Source organism: Dromiciops gliroides, chromosome 3 (genome assembly GCF_019393635.1).
Source record: "Dromiciops gliroides isolate mDroGli1 chromosome 3, mDroGli1.pri, whole genome shotgun sequence".
Lineage (NCBI taxonomy): Eukaryota > Metazoa > Chordata > Mammalia > Microbiotheria > Microbiotheriidae > Dromiciops > Dromiciops gliroides.
In genome coordinates this window covers 6,090,638-6,110,166 of record NC_057863.1, presented here as the reverse complement: position 1 = coordinate 6,110,166, position 19,529 = coordinate 6,090,638, and the positions used below count along the sequence as shown (strand labels likewise).

The following is a 19,529-nucleotide window of genomic DNA, read 5'->3' as shown; positions in this document are numbered from 1 at the left end:
ATGTGCTCCATGCTGATTAAACACCAAGATGGAATTAATGAGGCGTGCACTAGCATGTGGAGGGCAGCAGCTTCCTCTATAATACCGATGCATTAGATGGATCTGGTTTGATGATTTCCTGTGAGATCCAGTCGGCGATCTTTTTTCATTTCTGATGATCTCTGATGTTTAATCAAAAATAAGCAGTTTTCTGGTGGAGGGAGCTGAGGCACCCGAGGGTGCTTACTTTCTTCCTTGTCGTGTGCTGGTGGTGGGACTCTCTTTCTCTGACATGCGTGTTGGGGAAGGAGAGGTTGGAATGGTCCAGCACTTCCAGGTGGACCTGCAGGGCTCCGTCCGTCCCCAGGAACAGACTTCCTTGAGTTCCTGCTGGGAAAGTCCCTTCCTCTACTGTGGGGTGGCAAGCACTGGGCACCCAGAGAATGCAAGCACACAGATGGTACTTAATAAGGCTTATGTCTAAGGATCCCTGAGGGCTTTGCAAATGCACATCAAACATCTTTCTTTAATGATAATGATAGTGTTCATGTATATGATGCTTTAAAGTGCTCATTGCACTTAATCCATCCTCCCTTGAGATTCACACACAGCCTTGTGAGGTTCGGCCCATTAATGCCCCTGTTTTTCAGATGTGGAACTGAGGCCCAGAAAAGTGACCTGACTCCCTGAGTTGATAGTGAGCATCATATGATTCTGTCTCTGGAGCTGGAAGGAACCTTTGAGCCCATCTTATCCAACCTCCTCTTTTTACAGAGGGGAAGACTGAGAGCTGGGGCATCGAACCCCTTACCCAGGAGCACACAGGCCAGAGGGGCCTTGGCATAGGGTCGAGATCCAGGTCTTCCTGAAAATAAACCAAAAGTCCATCCCCTAGGTGCTGCTGCCTCTCAGATCCCCTTGTGCAGAAGGGAAACCTGAAGAAAATGAACAGTGAGATAACATTGAGAGAGGAAGTAAGAGAGCTGGGTCCAGAGACCATTGGGTCTAATCCTCTCAGTGTGTGTGTGTGTGTGTGTGTGTGTGTGTGTGTGTGTGTGTGTGTGTGTGTGTGTGTGTGTGTGTGTGTGAGAGAGAGAGAGAGAGAGAGACAGAGACAGAGAGACAGAGAGACAGAGAGAGAGAGAGAGAGAGAACCCTGGCCTAGGGATGCTAAGTGGCTCATTAGGGTCATGCAGCTAGTGAGCACAGCTGACATTGGAATCCAGGTCCTCTCTCTGCAAATCTGGGACATTTTTGATTCCACTGGTCTCCCAGGCATTCTGTCCTCAGCCATGTTCCTGCTCAGGAAATGAGACCCTGTCTCTGATCGTGGTGTCCTAATTTCCTGGCCTTAGATCAAGGCCAGCCCGCCTTCCTGGGAGGGAGCTCATCTTCCCACCAAGATCTCTTTACTTCCTTGGGATCAGCCCTTTCCAACACCTCCCCAGCTCCCCTGGCTGCTTTCTCTGGCTTCTTGGCTTAGTTTGATTTGCGCCTTGCTTGGTTAATTGACTAACCATCTCCCAAGATGCCTTTTCCTTCCGCTGGATCAGCATATTACAAGGAATGCATCAGCCTCCTTCCACAATGAGCATTTGCAGATTGTATTCGAATTGGGAATTGTCCAGACACCATCTGCCCAATTGACACCAATTATAGAGTGCTTAGTTTGGGATCCACTCCTAGACTATTCCTTGGGGAGGCTAGCTCCCAAGGAGTTGTCACATGTGTGGATACATTAACAGTGATACATCTTTGCACTTGCGTATGTATATGCATACACACATATTGATGCCCAAATGACATGCATCTCAAATTTCCAAATGCAAATATAAAGATGTGTATATATGCATGGACGTGTGTGTCAGGCAGGACTCAAAAAGCCATCCAACATGGTCCTGACTGAGGCTTTCTTTATCCACCATCCCACACTACCTTCTCAGCCTGTTTAGGAAAAGGAAATATGATTTGTAAAATTAATATGTGATCAAGCATCATTCAAATTCTATCAGTGGTGTGAGTTTGAAGAGAAAAAATACTGAGAATATTGACAAGACTTTTAAATATGCACATGCTTAAGAGACACGTTTAATCTAGGAAACTTTTATTAGCTTTTAGTCAATTACAATGATGTTTCCTCTGACATTCCCAGTAAGTCTGGTTGGGATTTCCTATCCCATCAGCCCTACTCCCAGAATTCCATACTCCTCCTCAGTTCATCCTCATTTCTCTAGCCCTTCTCTCATGTGTTGGAAGCACAGAAAATATGCCCTCTTTGGGGCACAGAATGTAGCCTCCTCCCTGTTGGAGGGCTCTGTGAGTAGATCTATTCTCATCTGGCCTAGGATGAGTTGTGCATTGGAATGACCAATGAAGGGTGGATGTACCTATGAGGGTCCTTTTCCTAACAGGGATTAGGTGTGTGCAGCTTTATGTGCATGTAGGAGAAGAGAGACAAAGAGATGAAGTTGGAAGGTTATTGGTAAATGGACTTTGGAGAAAGTTACCGAAGTCGTATAGTATAATTTAGGAGGGGCAGTGTGGTATAGTGGATACAGAGCACATGTTGGTGCCCCAATGGCGGAGATTCCCCCATACTGGCCCTGTGACTGTGCCGTCGGCAACTCTTTAGCTCTTTACTGGACAGGGCAGGTGTTCCCTGCCTTGCTGGAGGGTGTTTCCTCATTGGTTGTTTTCTAAAGCAATGAAACCACAAGTCAGAGCCAACAGAAAAAAAAAAAATCCGACAGCTTAGTCCACCCCAGTCTGCTCTCCAAAGCCCCAGCGGAGCCCCTGGCTCTGTCACTCATTCTCGCATCACTGTCCCGTGTGCTTTCCCCACATTGTTCTCCGACCTTCTATCTGCAAACTGCAAATGCTCATGGCCTTCATTCTGCCCCGATAGCCTTGCGAGCTTTTGGTTGATGTGTCACCTCAGTGAAGCATCTCCTCCCTTCTGTCGCATGTGAAGTAGGGACCCTCCCCACCCTATTGTGTGACATGGTGTAGGCTGCTCCAGTGTGCTAACATTGAGCTAACTTGCTTCTCTCTTTGTCATACCTCCCTCCTCCACACTCAGACCCTCCAAGGTCAAGGAGGAACAGGGAGCTGGGTTCTGAACCCCCAAAGTCTCGAAGGCACCCAGAAGACAGGCCTGTGAGGCGCAGGAAGGACCGACCTAACAGGCCCTCAGAAGACATGGAGGAATGCAAGCAACAGTACTTCGTGGAGAATTCTGTGTCATCCCTCAGGCTTAGCAAGACAAGGGACGAATCCCAGCCTAGCTGGGAACCCCAGGAAAGGAAGCCCTCTGGCCATGAGAGACTCCCCAAATCTCCCCTTCCCAAGATCAGTGGGGAGGTTTTTCTGAGCACCGAGTCTGATGATTGGGACTACAACGTTGGCCATGGCTCTGTGAGGCATGCTGACGGCCCTCGAACCCAACACCAAGACCGACTCTCGCCTAAGTGGTCCCAGAAGCCAGGGTCTCATAGGAAAGAAGAAAGGCATAAGAGAGACCATGGGATGGGGGAATCGAGAGATAAAGGGGAAGGTCACAGGACCAGGATGCCTCTCTCTTCCCAGAGTGAGGACAGGCACTATTTCAATGAAACAGGTAATGGAGGAGTAGAAACTGGAAGCCTCAGTTTACCCTGACATTAGCTGATATAGGGAGTAGGTGACTATGGCAGAGGTTTCTATGTTTGTACGGTCCTGGCTTTGAAAGCATTGCTGGGATCAAATTCATTTTAAGGTTACTTATATCATCACACTGACCTTTCTTGTCTTAGAAGTGAACTTAGATGGGGAAAGAGGAGCTAGAAAGGATTTCTGTCTTTTACCTTCTCCTTCCACAGAAGAAGCCCCGATATCTTGCTTGGGACACCATGCCAAGGGCACAGCCTGGGAGGGGCCTATGCCAGGGGCACTTCTGGAGCTGTTCAGTGGATTCTTGTGTGAGGTTAAACCCCTTCTTCCCCAGAACAAACAAATAAACCCTTTGTGTTTCTCCTTTCTTGGCTTCAGACGGAGATAACCTCACAGAGATGGTCAAACTAGGACTAGTGCCCAGGAGCAGGAGCCCAGCATGGCATCTTGGATGGTCTAGGAGGCACCATTCGCCTCTGAGAGTCTGTGAGGCTATTAGAATTCTAGCTTGTTGGCATCAGCTGATGGACTCTAGGCTGGCCAGGGACTAGAGCTGATGCTGGGGCTGGGCAAGGCTCTGGATCCAGTAACCTACATGCACCTGGCATTCGGGTATTGTTCCTGTGCCAGTGGCATCAATCAAGTCTGTATTCCACTGGGGGTGGATATATCTGGGAGGGGCCTTTTCCTAACAGGAATTAGGTGTGTGCAGGTTTATGTCATGTAGGAGAGGAAAGAAAAAGAGCTGAAGTTGGAAGGTTATTGGTGAAATGACTTAAGATACCAAAGTAGGATATTATAGCTTAGGAGAGGCAGTGTGGTATAGTGGATAGAGAGCTCATTGCTCTAGTGGGGCAGCCTTGGCTGCCATGTTGTTTCACTGTAGTAGTATTTACTGTGATTAAATCACCTTCCTCTTGGCATCCATTGATTTTGTTTTGGTGAGTTCTGGGCCCCAGAAATGCACTTGGTCAAATAGTCCATTGCGGACCTCCCCCTTAACTTTACTGGAGATGGCTTAGCATATTTTTTAAAAAAGAGGAAACAGCCGAGTGACTTGCCAATAAGTATCAGAGGTGTGATTTGAACCCAAGTCTCTGCCATCTCTAACCCCAATGGTGTGCACTAGCCTAAGCCTATTGTCAAACCTGAGCAGAAATCTCATAGGGGAAAGATACTGGGGGTTGCCCTCCCTGCCTCTGGTGGAAGGGGCAGTGACCTGCTGAAGGAGCTCCCAATGTCCAGGGCAGGATTGAAGGATGGCCTGAAAAGTGCTTTGGCTCATGATCCCTTTTGACATTGCAACATAAGTGAATTTATACCATTCAAGAAGTGATGAAGTGCCACCTAGGTGCCCGGTACCATGCTAGGGACTGGGGACTTTCATTCTGAAATCTTTGCTCAAATCTGTTATCTCACTATATGTGAGGAGGAGGAGGAGGAAGAAAAAGAGGAAGAGTTGACTTCCTTCACCAGGGCAGATGAGTTATACTTCTATAATGGAGAGTTCAAAGTTGGTTCCAGGAACCAAAGAGTTAAGTGACTTACTCTGGATCACATAGTCCACAAAGTGTCAGAAGGAAGATTTGAACCCAGATAACTCTTCCTGCCTCTCAGGTCAGCTCTCTCCAGTATTCCAAGCTGCCTCTAAAAGGTTCTGGGAATACAAAAACCAAAACCAAAATAGGCCCTGTACACGAAGAGGTTACATTTTACATGTACACAGAAAAGAACCCAGGGTTTCTTGTTTGAGGGCCAGCCCTTCAGCCATTGGCAATTCCATTCTCCCTCTTTCCAAGAGCTTCCATTCTTCTTCTAGTCCAGTGACCAAGAAAAGAAGGAAGATGCAGCACATTGCATACTACATATAGAAAGCAGATACAAAGTAATTTGGAGGAAGAACAATAGCAACCCAGGGCTGGGAATGGGATTAGGAAAAGCCTCTTGGAGAAGGGGCACTTGAGCAAAGCCTAACAAGGAGGAGGTGTCCTTAGCTGTGTCATACTTAAGAAGGGTCCAGATTTCGTAGCCTAATCAACCATTTGGTTTTTCACTTCTGTCTGAAGCACTTTGTGTTGCCTACATTGGAAACTTCCCGTCTAACAGGGATTCACTATTTTCCCCTGAGGCATGGTAGATTAAATAAATTCCCCTGGTCTTTTGGAAGTTTGGAAATATTCTACTAAGTTTCTCTTCCCTAACTCCCTCTTCTTATGATCGCTTTCATTTTTTCCACTTCTTTCCTCACTTCCCATTTCTAGATGGGTTATAATGGCTAGAATGAATGTCCCAGTTGTGACTGTCAGCAGCTTTCAAGCTCATTAAGAAAGAATGTGAGAGGGGGATTTTCCAAGTGGGCCCCTTGCAAGTAGTTCCAGGCAGGTCTATGGGCATTCTGTAAATATGAATATGATGTGGGTCTGCCCTTCTACGTGCTTGTTTGGAGCAACCAGCTAGAACTGGCCTGGTGCTAGTGCTGAGAAAAGACAGGCATTGTAGACAGTGCCAGGAATACCAGGTGCTCTGGGGAGATGTCCTCATCTTCACTTTGCACACTGCTTGGGAAATGAGCAGACTGACTGACTGCATTGAGTTTTTCTAGGAATGAAGCCGAGGGGAACAAAAGAAGCCATCCATACACAGGCGCGCGTGACCCACAGGGACCAGGAATTGTATGATGCAGAAATTGCCAGGAAGCTTCAGGAAGAAGAACTCATGGTGAGCAGAAACAGAGACTGACAAGCACTGGGTGCACTCTATCTTTGCCTAACCTCAGTGAAATGAGATGTCCCATGTTGTAATGGGGGTGGAGGTGGGTGGCGTGCTTGTGTGTGTGTGTGTGTGTGTGTGTGTGTGTGTGCGTGCGCACGCGCGCGCGCGCTCATGCTTGCAAGTGTGCATTGTGGGGGAGGGGAGACACTTGCTTTCTTCTTACATCTGGGTAAGTCAATAGAAGATGAGCATTAAAGGTGGTGGCCCCTCCCTCCCCCAGGTGCCCTCCCTTGCTCCATTTCCCGATTACAGCAGCATCCTGCTGTCACTTACACACCGTTATCCCATGTTTCTGATTTGATAATAGATTCTAGGACAGGGAAAGTTATCCATCCAATTCTCCCTGTGACTGTAGGGACCTTAGATACTGACCTCAATCCTCTGAAACCTCAACTTCTCCAAATCTGGCCAGGGAGTCTTTCGTCCTCTGGAGTCCTCCCTGAGCCATGCGGCTGCCCAGTATCACTTCACTTTCACATTTCCTTCCCTTTCAGGCTAATCAGGTGGACAAGAGAGCAGCCCAAGTAGCACAGGATGAGGTAAGGTACTCAAGGCTCCAGTGAGAACTAAGAGATGCCTGGCCCTGACTCGGGCTGGGGTGGCCTCTCCCAGCCATGCCTGACTTTGTCTTCTAGGAGATTGCCCGAATGCTCATGGCTGAAGAGAAGAAAGCCTACAAGAAGGCAAAGGAACGTGAGAAGTCCTCCTTGGAAAAGAGGAAGCAGGACCCAGACTGGAAGGTAACTTTACCCAGTGTTCTTCAGTAGAGCCACCACCCCAAAGGGGCTTCCTTCCGTCAAAAGAACAGGGCCCTTTTGAGACACAAGCTCTTCACATTCATATCCTGGGGACCAAAGTTATCAAAGGATCAATGGCTACTTGATCAATAAGTACCTACTTTGTGGGGCAGCTAGATGGCAGTGCAGTGGATAAAGCATTGGCCCTGGATTCAGGAGAACCTGAGTTCAAATCCTGCTTCAGACACTTGACACTTACTAGATGTGTGACCCCGGGCAAGTTATTCATTTCCCCACAAAACAAAACAACCCAAACAAACAAAAAAAACCAAACCAAACACACACACACACACACACACACACACACACACACACACACACACACATCACAATAAGTACCTACTGTGGGCCAGGCAATGTTCTAAGCACAAGAATTAAAAGTGAAACATTCCTCACCCCCAAGGACCTTCTATGCTGTTATGGCAGACAATGCATTCATCAACCAATCAACTCATCCACCTGTGTAGCCACGATTCTGTGTTAGGCATGGGGATACAAAGAGGCCAGGAAATGACTCCTGTCCTCAGGGGGGAAAGAACCTGTGTATAGATAACTGCACAAAAGGAGTACCAGCGTGGAGGGAGGGCTGCTGGGAGCTGTGGGATCAGGGGGTATCTCCTGTTGATAAGAGGACCCCCCATATCTAGTTCTTCATATCGTTTCTCTGATGTGATCCTCCAAACTTGGGGAGATGCAGCTCAGCCAGGCTGAACCCCATTCTGCAGATGAGGAAGTAGACTTGGAGGAGGGAGGTGACTTGCCCAGGCATCCAGAGGCATCAGGAAGGATTCCAGGACAGGGCTTCCTATCCCAAGGCCAGTTCTTGGCCCACCCATGATCCCATGCTTCCTCTCTCTAGGACCTTCCATTCTTCTCTTAGTCCAGTCACAGGAAGAGAAAGAACAGGCAGCTGTTCAGTTATACATTGTATCTTGTTGAAGGCAACCTTAAAGAGACACAGTCACTCAATAAACATTTATTTAGTGCCTACTGTATGCCAGGTGCTGTGATAAGCACTGGGGATACAAAAAGGCGGCGGGGGGGGGGGGGGGGTGTGCAAAAGAGTCCGTACCTCCAAGGAGCTCACAGTCCAATCAAGGAGGCACCATGCAGACAAGTGAGCTGTGTACACAGTTAACAAGGGCTGATTCACAGGGAGAAGGTGCCAGAGTGAAGAGGGTCTCTCTCCTCCAGCCCCTCTATTTAATTTGCTTGCGAATGACGTGTCTTACAATGTGTTGTTCCTGGGGCAGCTAGGTGGCACAGTAGATAGAGCACTGGCCCTGGAGTCAGGAGGACCTGAGTTCAAATCCGGCCTCAGACACTTGACAGTTACTAGCTGTATGACCCTGGGCAAGTCACTTAACCCCAATTGCCCAGCAAAAAAAAAAAAAAAAGTCACGGGATCATTACAAACAAACAAGGCATTTCTGGGCTAAGTAGTTGTATTTCCTTTGGCTGACTCCCTTCTTAGTAAATTTTAGCCATTTTCACAGTTGAACCAAGTTGACCTCCTCGAAGGTCTAGGTTTCAATCAGGCTCCTTTTGGCTCTCTTCATACCTGTCTGACAGCTCCTTCTCCAACTGCTTTGTAGGACATTCATCTGTGGCTATGGACCCTCTGTCCTAGACCGTCTTCTCTTGTTCCTAGGCACAGTTTCCCTTGGGGATTTCATCAGCTCCCATCATCTCTAGGCAGATGACTTTCTCACTAGCCACTTGGCCAACCCTCGCCTTTCTCCTGACCTTCAGGTTCATGTCTTCAGAGGGTCGCTACAAGCGGGCATCCCAAAGACATCACCAATTCCAAACCGAAGTCACGTTCTTTCCCCTCAAAGTCTCTCCTCTCCCTCATTTCCCTGTGGATTTTGAGGGTGCCACCATCTTCCCAAGTACTCGGGCTTGAAACCTAGAAGTCATTATTGGCTCTTCACTCTTTCCCACCCACATCCAGTCCCTTGTCAAGGCCTGTCATTCCTACCTTTGTAGCCTTTTCTGTGTAGGACCCTTCTCTCCTCGGATGCTACAATTGCCCCAGTGTAGGCCTTTATCCCTTCACACCTGGACTGGGTCTCTTGGCCTCAAGTCTTTCCTCTAAAGTGTGGGTTAGACCAAGTCAACCCCCACCCTGACCCTGTTCAGTAAACTTCAATACCTCTTGATCAAATTTAAAGTTCTTGGGGCAGCTAGGGTGGCGCAGTGGATAGAGCACCGGCCCTGGAGTCAGGAGTACCTGAGTTCAAGTCCAGCCTCAGACACTTAACACTTACTAGCTGTGTGACTCTGGGCAAGTCACTAAACCCCCAATTGCCTCACTAAAAAAAAAAAAAAATTTAAAGTTCTTTACCTTTTAAAAGTTCTTCATAACCCCTTCTTCCTTCCTTTGCTGTCCTCTCATATCTGCTGCTAATTGATTTTGTGGACAAAATATTAGACCTAGAGTCAGCAAAACCTGAGTTCAAACCAGCCTCAGACACTTAAAAGTTATGTGACCCTGGCCAAGTCACTTAACCCTGTTTGCCTTAGTTTATCCATCTGTAATTTGAACTGGTATCTTTGCCAACAAAAGTCCAAAATGGAGTCACAAAGATTCAGACATGACTGAAACAACTCAACAACACAAAAAATGGGAATAATAGCAGCTCTCTCTGTGTGACTTGCTCAGGGTCACACAGCTAGTAAGTTTCTGAGGATCAAATAAGGTAGTATATGTAAAGTGCTTCAAGAATCTTAGCTCTCTAGAAATGGTCGCTATCACTGATATAGTGATGCAAGGTTAGTGAAGCACTTCACACATGTCTCATTTTATCCTTTCAAACAGCACAGGAAAGTGGGGAACATATTTTACAGTTAAGGAAACTGAGACGCAGAGAGATTAAGTAATTTGTTCAAGGTCAAAGGCTAGTAAGTATCTAAGGGTGAATTCAAACTCCATATCTTCCTGACTCCAAGTCTAGTCTGTTTGTGTGCCTAAATGCCTAAGATCCCTTTTTGACTATGAAATTTTATCATCAAAAGACTGGGATTTTTTTTTTTACAAGTTTTAGGAAGTTTCTCCCTCCCCAAGAGAGCAAGCAATCTAATATAGGCTATATATGCACAATCACATTAAACCTATTTCCATATTACTCATGTCAGACTATTTTGAAAAAAATACATTCTATCATCATGTAATTTTCTTAAGCAAAGCTAACTTTTGCCTTTTTTTTTTCCCTAGTCCAAAACAACAGAAGCAACAAGGCAAAGTCAAGAGAGACCCATGAAACTCCCTGGTCTAAGAGTGAGAAGCCAGCCCGGTTAAGATGACTGCGTGAATACAGGATGGGAAAGTAGGGGTTTCGACCTTGGCTTTGGAAGTGTTTACAGTGGGAAGATGTTGTCTGGAGTCTGGAGAGGTGGCCCTGAGAAAGGAGAGGAAAAGGCTTGTGGTTGAAAACACAGTTTGGGGAAATCACACATACACTTTACATGAGGGGGTTAGGGGTAGTGTCATGTGCTCTAGCCAGAATGTGTATGTGTGCGCTGAATATAAGGATGCAGATAGCTTGGGCAAGAGGCTACAAAATCCTCCTTTTGTTGTGATGTTCAGTTGTTTTGCAGTCACATCTGACTCTTTGTGACTACGTTTTCGAGTATTTCTTGGCAAAGATACTGGAGCACTTTGCCATTCTTTCTCTAACTCATTTTACAGATGAGGAAACTGAGGCAAACAGAGTAAGTGACTTGCTCAGGGTCACACAGCTAGTAAGTTTCTGAGATCAGATTCAAACCCTAAGATGAGTCTTCCTGGCACTCTATTCATTGTACCACCTAGCTACCACCAAATTCCCCCTAAATTACCCCCAATTTTTATACCCTTCATTAAACAACTCTGGCTTGTATCTTTTTTTTTTGTAGGGCAATGAGGTTAAGTGACTTGCCCAGGGTCACACAGCTAGTAAGTGTCAAAGTGTCTGAGGCCGGATTTGAACTCAGGTTCTCCTGACTCCAGGGCTGGTGCTCTATCCACTGCGCCACCTAGTGCCCCACCTTTGCCAGCTTTTGAATCAGCTTAGGAGCAAATGTGGATCTATATGACTCTGCCTATGCAGCTCCTTCTAAGTTGAAGTTACTGTTAAGTACAGGCCTCTTTTGCTTAAGAATATCAGCCAAGCCTTCATCATGCCCATTGCTAAAATTTTAGCTAGAGCTGTCAATCCCTGAGCTACCAGCTTAGAAATTCTGGTCTAAAAGGGAAATTGGTTGTAGTCGGCCTGACCCATTCCAGAGGGAGCCCTCAGGTCTCCTTGTGATTACTGTTTCCTTTCCTAAATCTTCTCTGACCCTTCCTTTAATGATGCCTTTGAGAACTTTGCCAGGCATCTCAGTCAAGCTCACAGCCCTCCATTGTCTTCCCATTTTTTGAAGGTCAATCTACTTAAAGTTCCCCAGCTTTCTGTACATCTCTTTTTTCTCTGACATCATTCACAGATCCCAGATGATGACTCGGCAAATCACATCTGTTAGTTTGGGAGCTGCTGAGGATGGGCCATCTGTCTCAGCTTCAGTCTTGAAGCATTATAGCTTAAATAGGCAGCATTCTGGGTTTGGAGTATCAGGCCAAAGCAGGGACATTTCAGATCTCTGAAAATTTGATGTGGGAAAGGTTGTGCCTTTGACCTTCCAGTAAGGTGAACTGAATTGACAGTAGAGCCCTGGGGAAAGAAACCAAACTGTTTTCCCCAGGGATATCCCCCAGAGCATCAAATCTCTTGTGTGTTCTCGAGTTTCCTGGCATTTGGGCTCAAGTGTCTGTATCCATCTGTCTGCCCAAGGCTCAGTGGCTGACAAGTCTTTCTGTCTTAAAAGGATGGGTTTTTCTTCCTCACTTCTGGCTGTTCTGAACTGCCTTTCTTTCTATGAGGGCCAGAGTGGATGGGAGCAGGGATGGAGGGACCGCGCTTTTCAGGAGTCAGTGAAGTGATCTGTATTCAGACTCTCTGTAACGCTTTCTGTTGCCTTCTGGAAGGAAAAAAAAATAGGGACTGGGATGGGTGAAGGCAAGGTATTAAGGAGAAATGAGACCCAAAGTGACACAAATCATACTCTGAAATACTCTGAATAATGCAAATCCTGGACTGAGTTAATACGGTGTTAATGACACATCTTGAAATCTGTAAGACATGAGCAGTACCAAAGAGAAGGGATGTTGGCTCCTCAGGGTCTTGATGAAAACCTTCTGTTTGAGAGCAGAGGTTGGGCCATGGCCCAGGAGTGTTTGTTTAAAGGCAGCTCCACCACAGGGGGTAGATGAGCCAGCACTCACCTGAATTGTCCTGCTCCTGACCCTGATTTTCATCTCCCCTTGTCTCATACAGGAAATGTCCTGTACCTAGAACCTTGGGAGCCATTCACCTCAACAATAGGTTCCATGGCTTACCTCTGGTCAGGTGTTGGGTCTTGAACTCAGGGCCTCCTGCCCAAGAGACTGGCCCTATCTACTCTGCCCCATATTTATGTTACGCATATCAGCGTTGTATGTAGACATCGAAGGCAGCTACGTTCTTATCATGTTGGGGTGTCCTCATTTCAGAAACCAGAGATAAAAGTAAACCAAGTTTGAGTAGATGAAGAAAGTAAAACCTCTGGCCAGTGATAACGATTCAGCAAACCCCCAGGGCCTTGTGAATAGACCTGGCCCGGGTTCTAGGTGTCCCAGCTGCCACACCCTGGTTTCATGACCCTCTCGGGGCCTGGGCAGTGCTTGTGAGCACTGGAAGATGGGACCGGGCGTTATCCAGGAATGTCCAGAAACAATGAAATCGATGCCAGGGCAGTGGCAGAAGTGGAGGAGAAACCTCATGGAGGTTAAATTTGGAAACATCTCCAGGGACAAGTCCACACAGATATTTCCTGGGAGAGCTGGAAGGAGAACAAGAACAACTGGGGGCCACACAACAGGCTTCCCTTGGGCGTGGCACCTCAGCTGAAACTTGAAGGAAGCCAGGAGGTGGAGGGGAGAAGGGAGCACATTCTGGGCACTAGGGCAGCCTGGGCAAAGGTGCAGTGATGAAAGGTGAACTATCACATGTGAAGGACAGGCCATCAGGCAGGTTAGTCAGAATTCAGACTACGTGAAACAAACATAGACATGTAGATGGGAACCAGACCAAAGAAGCCACTCTCCTAGGAGTGAGAGGGCGCCAGTGAGGATTGCTGAGTAGGGCAAGGGCATGGCGAGGCCTCTGCCTCAGAACAGTCAGGCACAATGGACTGGTCAGAGGAGAGACTCGAGACTGATCGGAGACTCTTGCAATGGTCCAGGTCAAATGTACGGTGATCCTGAATTAAAGTTCACCTTCCCAGCACAGAGAGCATGGCATCTCTGAAATGCCATCTCTAAACCTCCATGTGTCCAGTCTGAGTTATCAAGGACTTCAAATGACAATGAACTTTCTGCACTGTTTCCAGTGAAGCTTTTGGGGAATCAGCACCAGGGTTTCCAGCTTCTGGCCGGTGGCTGAAGTGCACGCTTGCACCATTATCCTGTCAACAAAAGATTGTGAGGCCTTATGGGTAGAAACACTAGTGCCAAGCAATGGTTGGAAAGATCTGGGCTTGCCTCCCTCCCCATTTTTTTCTTCCATCTGGGAAGGAATCAGGCTGGGGACTTCTTGGGTCACAAATCCAATTCTTCCATCTGGTTCAGCGCTTCCCACTCTTTCTCAGGAAATTAACAAAACAACCTCTTTGGAAAGTTGAATAAATCCCCCAAACTCAGTAATTAGGAAAACAACAGTAACAAGAAGCCTTTCATCTGAGCTCCTGGGCCATCCCCTCCTCTCATTAGCTTTCATGCTCCCACAATATTCCTAAGAAATGTATTGTGCCGGCCTTTGCCGTTGAAGGAATCCTCCCAGAGTGAAGCCAATGGCTGTATTTTCATAGGGGTCTAAAGGTGCTGAAAAACACCTTGGAGGTCACCTAGTCCAAGCCTCTCATTTTACGGATAAGGAAACTGGGGACGCCAAGAGAAAGTAGAGTGATGTGGCCAAGGCTAACACAGGCAACTTCGACTCAGGCCTAAGATGTTGCATCCAGGCTTCTTTTATTTTTTTATTTTATTTTTTTAGGCAATGGGGGTTAAGTGACTTGCCCACGGTCACACAGCTTGTAAATGTCAAGTGTCTGAGGCCGGATTTGAACTCAGGTCCTCCTGAATCCAGGGCCGGTGCTTTAACCACTGCGCCATCTAGCTGCCCCCACATCCAGGCTTCTTTGCACGGCCCTTTAAGGAATTAAAGGATCGGTATTTCTGATGCGTGCAGAACCTTTCTTGAAGTTAAATATTCCCCTTCCGGGTCTAAAGTGAGCCTGGGAAAGAATGAGGAGCCCCAGCGCACAGGCATCCATCCGTGGGCTCACCCCTGGCCTCCTTCTCCAGTATTTTTGCTGTTTGTGCTGTGGCATTTTTAAAGGTTAGAATGGTGCAGAAATGGTTCATTAAGAAAAATGGACATTTGAGAAACTGATGCGGAAAGTGTTTGCCCCCAAAGGGCCATTTCCAGGAGGTCCAGGAAAGGAGCCCACATCGGGTTTCTTTTATGGCTGCCTCAGTGCCTTGTCCTGGATGGCAAATGCGTGACACAGATCACAGCGGGGGCATGCTTTGACCCTGAGATTGGGCTTCAGTTTTAGTCGGCTACCGAAGACCCTCCACGGGAACTCATTAAAATCACAGCAGGCGGTCAAGGAAAGGGGAGAAAAGGAAACTTTCTAATGTATGTCAAGGACGCGCTGCCTTCCTTGAATTAAAGCCCTGCACTGCCACCTAGTGGACAACACGGCGCACTCATCTTGTCCACCAAGATTGGGCTTGCTTCCTCCGATCCTTCATTTCTCCTAATTTTCTCCTTTCCACGTTCATATCTTCTTTTCTTTCTCTCCTCCACTCCACTTTCTTCCCTTCTTTTCTCCCATCCTTTTCCTCGTCCCCTTCTTTGTCTCCTTCATTCTCTAGATTTGAACTTGCCACATTTAATCCTTCTTGCTAAAATATTATTCTCTTTCTAAGTTATAAAATCCTTTCAAAAACAGAGGCCCTGGTTGGGCCAGAGTAAGGCGGTGGTTCCTGTGAGACATATTTCCTAATTCGCCCCATGCTCACATTATTTTAGTACCAGCCATGTGGACAATCCCAAACAGGTGACATATTGGACATCCCCATTAGGTATTTTTGTTTGTTTGTGTGTTTGTTTGTTTTGCAGGGCAAAGGGAGTTAAGTGACTTGCCCAGGGTCACACAGCTAGTAAATGTCAAGTGTCTGAGGCCGAATTTGAACTCAGGTCCTCCTGAATCCAAGGCCAGTGCTTTATCCACTGTGCCATCTAGCTGCCCATCCCCATTAGTTTTTGCTGACATCACTGGTAATATTCATTGTCCTACCCTGCACAGGGTCCCACAGCTAGTAAATGTCAAATATCTGAGGCCAGATTTGAACTCAGGTCTTCCTGAATCCAGGGCTGGTGCTTTATCTATTGCACCCCCTAGCTGCCCCCTCTTTTTTTTTAAAATGCTGAGGAGCTGGAAGGGGAAAGTACATTGGAACATTGTGATGGACATTTGGAAAGCCATCTACTCAGAATACACCATAGGCATAATCCCCAGAAAATAATTTCAGCTTAGAACTCCCTCGTTCTTTTCTCTAGGCCCCTCAGGTTTCCAATTCAGATCCGTTAATAAACATGGACCAAGCATGGCAGTATGTATGCACCAAGAACTGTAGGAAGAACTGGGAATGCAAAGAAAGGCAAAAGCCAAGCCCTGCCCCAAGCAACTCAGGGTCTAATGGGGGTGACAACACGCGTACAGCCACGTCCAAAGTATGTGCCATATGGACTTGTAATAATCAGAGAAGGCTCTAGAAATTCAAGGAATTCCAAAGAGCTTCTTCTGGAAAGTGGGAGTTTAGCTGGGACGTGAAGGAAGCGAGGAGGCCGAGATGAGGGAGGAGAGTGTTGCAAACAGGGAGGAGGACAGCCAAGGAGAGTGCTCCACCTTGGGAAATGGAGATGAGTTGGTCTGAAGGCCCCAGGAGCCTGTGGCCTAGTACGTTGTCTTTATCTCCCACTTCCTTCATTCCTAGTGTGGTAGAGTAACTGTTTCTGGCTCCCTCCATGACCACTTAGGGACAGAGCTGAGAATAAAACCTCGGTCCCTGGCTTGGCTCCCACATGGCTGCACACAGCCGTGTGATCTCCCATAAGGCTTGGAGCTTCCATCCCCACTGGACCCCTGGCCATGTGTAATCATGGTTTCTCTTTCAGGCCTCCACCCCCAACCTTGATGGACGCTGAGGACTCCGACTACACGCATTTCACAAACCAGCATAGTTCCGCACGGCCATTTTCCAAATCTGAGTCATCTCATAAAGGTATGAGCAGGAAGTAAGGCTACTTTGCGGTGCCCCCAGTAACTCTAGACCCTGGGAAGCCATCGGCGGTGAGGCAGCTGGGTTGTCAGGGGCGATTTTCCACCTAAGATCATAGCCTAGCTCAGCATTCTGAAGTTTGCAATGGAACTTTTTAGTGCTAGTGTCCTTTGGGGGAAGGGAATAAGCATTTTTATAGTACCTACTATGTGCCAGCCATCATGCTAAGTGCTTTACAAGACCCTAACAAGAACTCTGAGAGGTAGTGCTAGTATTACTCTCATTTGACGGTTGATGTAACTGAGGCAAACAGAGCTGAAGTGACTTGTTTAAGGTCACACAGCGAGTAAATATCCGAGGCTGGATTTGAAGCCAGGTCTTTCTGACCAAGCCCTCAAATCCAACCACACCATCTAGCTACCTGTGGGGAGTGGTGAAAAACTAGGGGACCCTGGACTTTGGGGGCGGGGGGGGGGGGGCAGGGGCGGGGGGGGGGTGGAGAGTGTCTTATTTTTCCCATTTATTCACATAGACCTCTCTCGTCTACACTGGCTACTTGAGTATTTAACACAAAGTAAATCTGTTCAATAGAAGCCAGGATCACAGTATGGAAAGGGAGCCCAGAGACAAAATTGTCCAGCCCATCCCTGCACAAGGATCCATCCAGGCTCCCCTTAGAGTCTTCCGGCAATGGGCCGGCTTCCTTCCCCACCTCTCTCCCCATTCTACTTGTGATTATTTCCCATAAGCTTTCCCTAAGTCAGTGTCCCCATAAGCTCAGCAGTGTCAAGATGGCCTCAAATGATGCAGGCCTTGACTTTTTCCTACTTGCCCATCAGGAGATCTCCATTCACACCCATGGGGACCCAGGTACATTGTACAGCTTGTCCATGTCTGTCCTCCCATCAGTTCCACCAGGCTTCTCCCCAAGAGGGAGAGTAGTGGGTCTTCTTCATTTCCTTCTGACATTCTGAGGATTGTTCCAGCCCATCTTTTCACCCAAATCCTCTATTTATGACAGCTTGACCTTCATCACCATTGGTTCATTGAGTGTGATGTGTTGCAGTTGACACTCACCTGCCCAGAATATTTTGAGAGATCTCAAGACTTTGAGGGTGGTAGCATTTCAGCACTCAGAGTCATAGGTGTCACCAGAGTAATCCCCCTCCCCCAAAAGAGGGCAAGGGACATTGGTTTCAAAAGAGACATTTAAAGTCATTAAAAGAATTATGAAGGACCTAAGTGAAAGACTCTGGGCTCACATGCTGGCTTTGCCACTTACTATTTGTGTGATCTTAAGCAAATAACTTACCCTTTCTGAGTCTCAGTTTCCTCCATTTGAAAACTGGGGTGGGGGTTGGGGGGGGTGGACCAAATGACCATTAAGGTTCCTTCTAGTTCTAAATCAATGGTCCTTTGGTTGCTACTTTTTTTCTTCATTTTCTTTTCTTTTCTTGTCTTGTCTTGTCTTGTCTTTTCTCTTCTCTTCTTTTTTTTTTTCTTTTTCTTTTTTGGTGAGGCAATAGGGGTTTAAGTGACTTGCCCAGGGTCACACAGCCAGTAAGTGTAAAGTGTCTGAGGCCAGATTTTGAACTCAGGTCCTACTGACTCCAAGGGCCAGTGCTATATCCACTGCACCACCCAGCTGCCCCTGCTTTTCTTTTCTTTTCACAGGGCAATGAGCCCAGAGTCACACAGTTAGTAAGTGTCCCAGTGTCTGTGCCAATTTAAACTCAGGTACGTCCTGAATCCAGGGCCAGTGCTTTATCACTGTGCCACCTAGCTGACCCTCTTTGGTTACTTATTAAAGGCTCATGAACAGATCAACTAAAAATCAGAAAGTAATAAATGTTCTCATTAGCTCAGGACCTAAATAATGAACTGTCTGGAAGGTTGTAGCCCAAGGATTTGTCACTACTTTTTTCTTCCATTTCTCTTTCTAGGTCACCGTTCCAAGCAGTAAAGACAGAGAATGGACGTTGAATGTGACTCCTGTAGTCAAATGTTACTGGATTCTATCGATGCCTTCCTTATTTTGTTTTGTTTTGTTTTGGTTTTTTTTCTAATTCACATTGCCAGACTTTCTCCTCTCAATGCCCCTCTAGCCATTCAAAGTATTTGTTCATTTCAAAGGTTCTAATTCCCAACTCGCTTGGGCAGTATGATAATCTGAAGAGCTGTGCTACTGCCTCAATGCAGCTGCGTCCTGGGGGCGAGGGGTCAGTTTCAGAGATCCTTGAAATCCCATTTGGGTCCACACTAGCAGAGGGAAGAGTAGGCTTTGATGCCCCAAAATTTTATTGAAGGAGGCCTTGGCTGCAGCCACACAGATAAAACTCCTGAAGAAATCATTTCAGTTATTTTTGCACTGGATGACATTGTGAGAGATGATGTTTTACTCTGGTCTGCAAGAAGCTGCATCTCCTTCATGAAGTATAGAACAAACCAAAAAAGCATAACATCCAAAGGGACAAAAGGACAAATGAATTGTCTAATGGCACAATCGGAATCTTTCCCTCTGGAATAACAGAAAGCAGAGAAATTCATGCTATGTATATAACCCCAGTTCTAGCCCAATAGGAAAAATCCACAGAGCTCCAATCCTAACCCGGGTTCCCGGGACATCACTTCCTAAAGAATTGAGCTTGGTGTATTCTTTGTGGGCAGAGCTCAAGCCCCTTGGATTTGCTAGCCCTTACACAGACCGTACAAACCATGCATTATTTTGGGCCATATTAAACACAGAAGCAATGAAAAATTGATGTATATCACCTAGTACCACATAAATTTGCTGTTTCCTAATAAACCAAGTGTGGTAAATCGGAAGAGGAGAGATGGGGGGAAGCTCCATCAACCCCCCCCAAATACTTTTCTGTTTATTTTTTCCTCCTCCTGGATCAACTTAACATAAGTTGATTAAAGTG

General features: G+C 46.8%; 1 protein-coding gene across 1 annotated transcript in view; it reads left to right on the top strand.

Moving 5' to 3' along the window:
* CCDC50 (coiled-coil domain containing 50) overlaps window positions 1-19,328 on the top strand; it is a 77,815-nt gene extending 58,487 nt beyond the window's left edge. The window contains 8 exon segments of the mRNA XM_043997599.1: window positions 3,059-3,595; window positions 6,230-6,345; window positions 6,894-6,938; window positions 7,035-7,139; window positions 10,414-10,426; window positions 10,429-10,492; window positions 16,502-16,608; window positions 18,549-19,328. Coding sequence (XP_043853534.1) covers window positions 3,059-3,595; window positions 6,230-6,345; window positions 6,894-6,938; window positions 7,035-7,139; window positions 10,414-10,426; window positions 10,429-10,492; window positions 16,502-16,608; window positions 18,549-18,568 — 1,007 coding nt within the window. The 3' untranslated portion in view covers window positions 18,569-19,328.
* The last annotated feature ends 201 nt before the right edge of the window (window positions 19,329-19,529 follow it).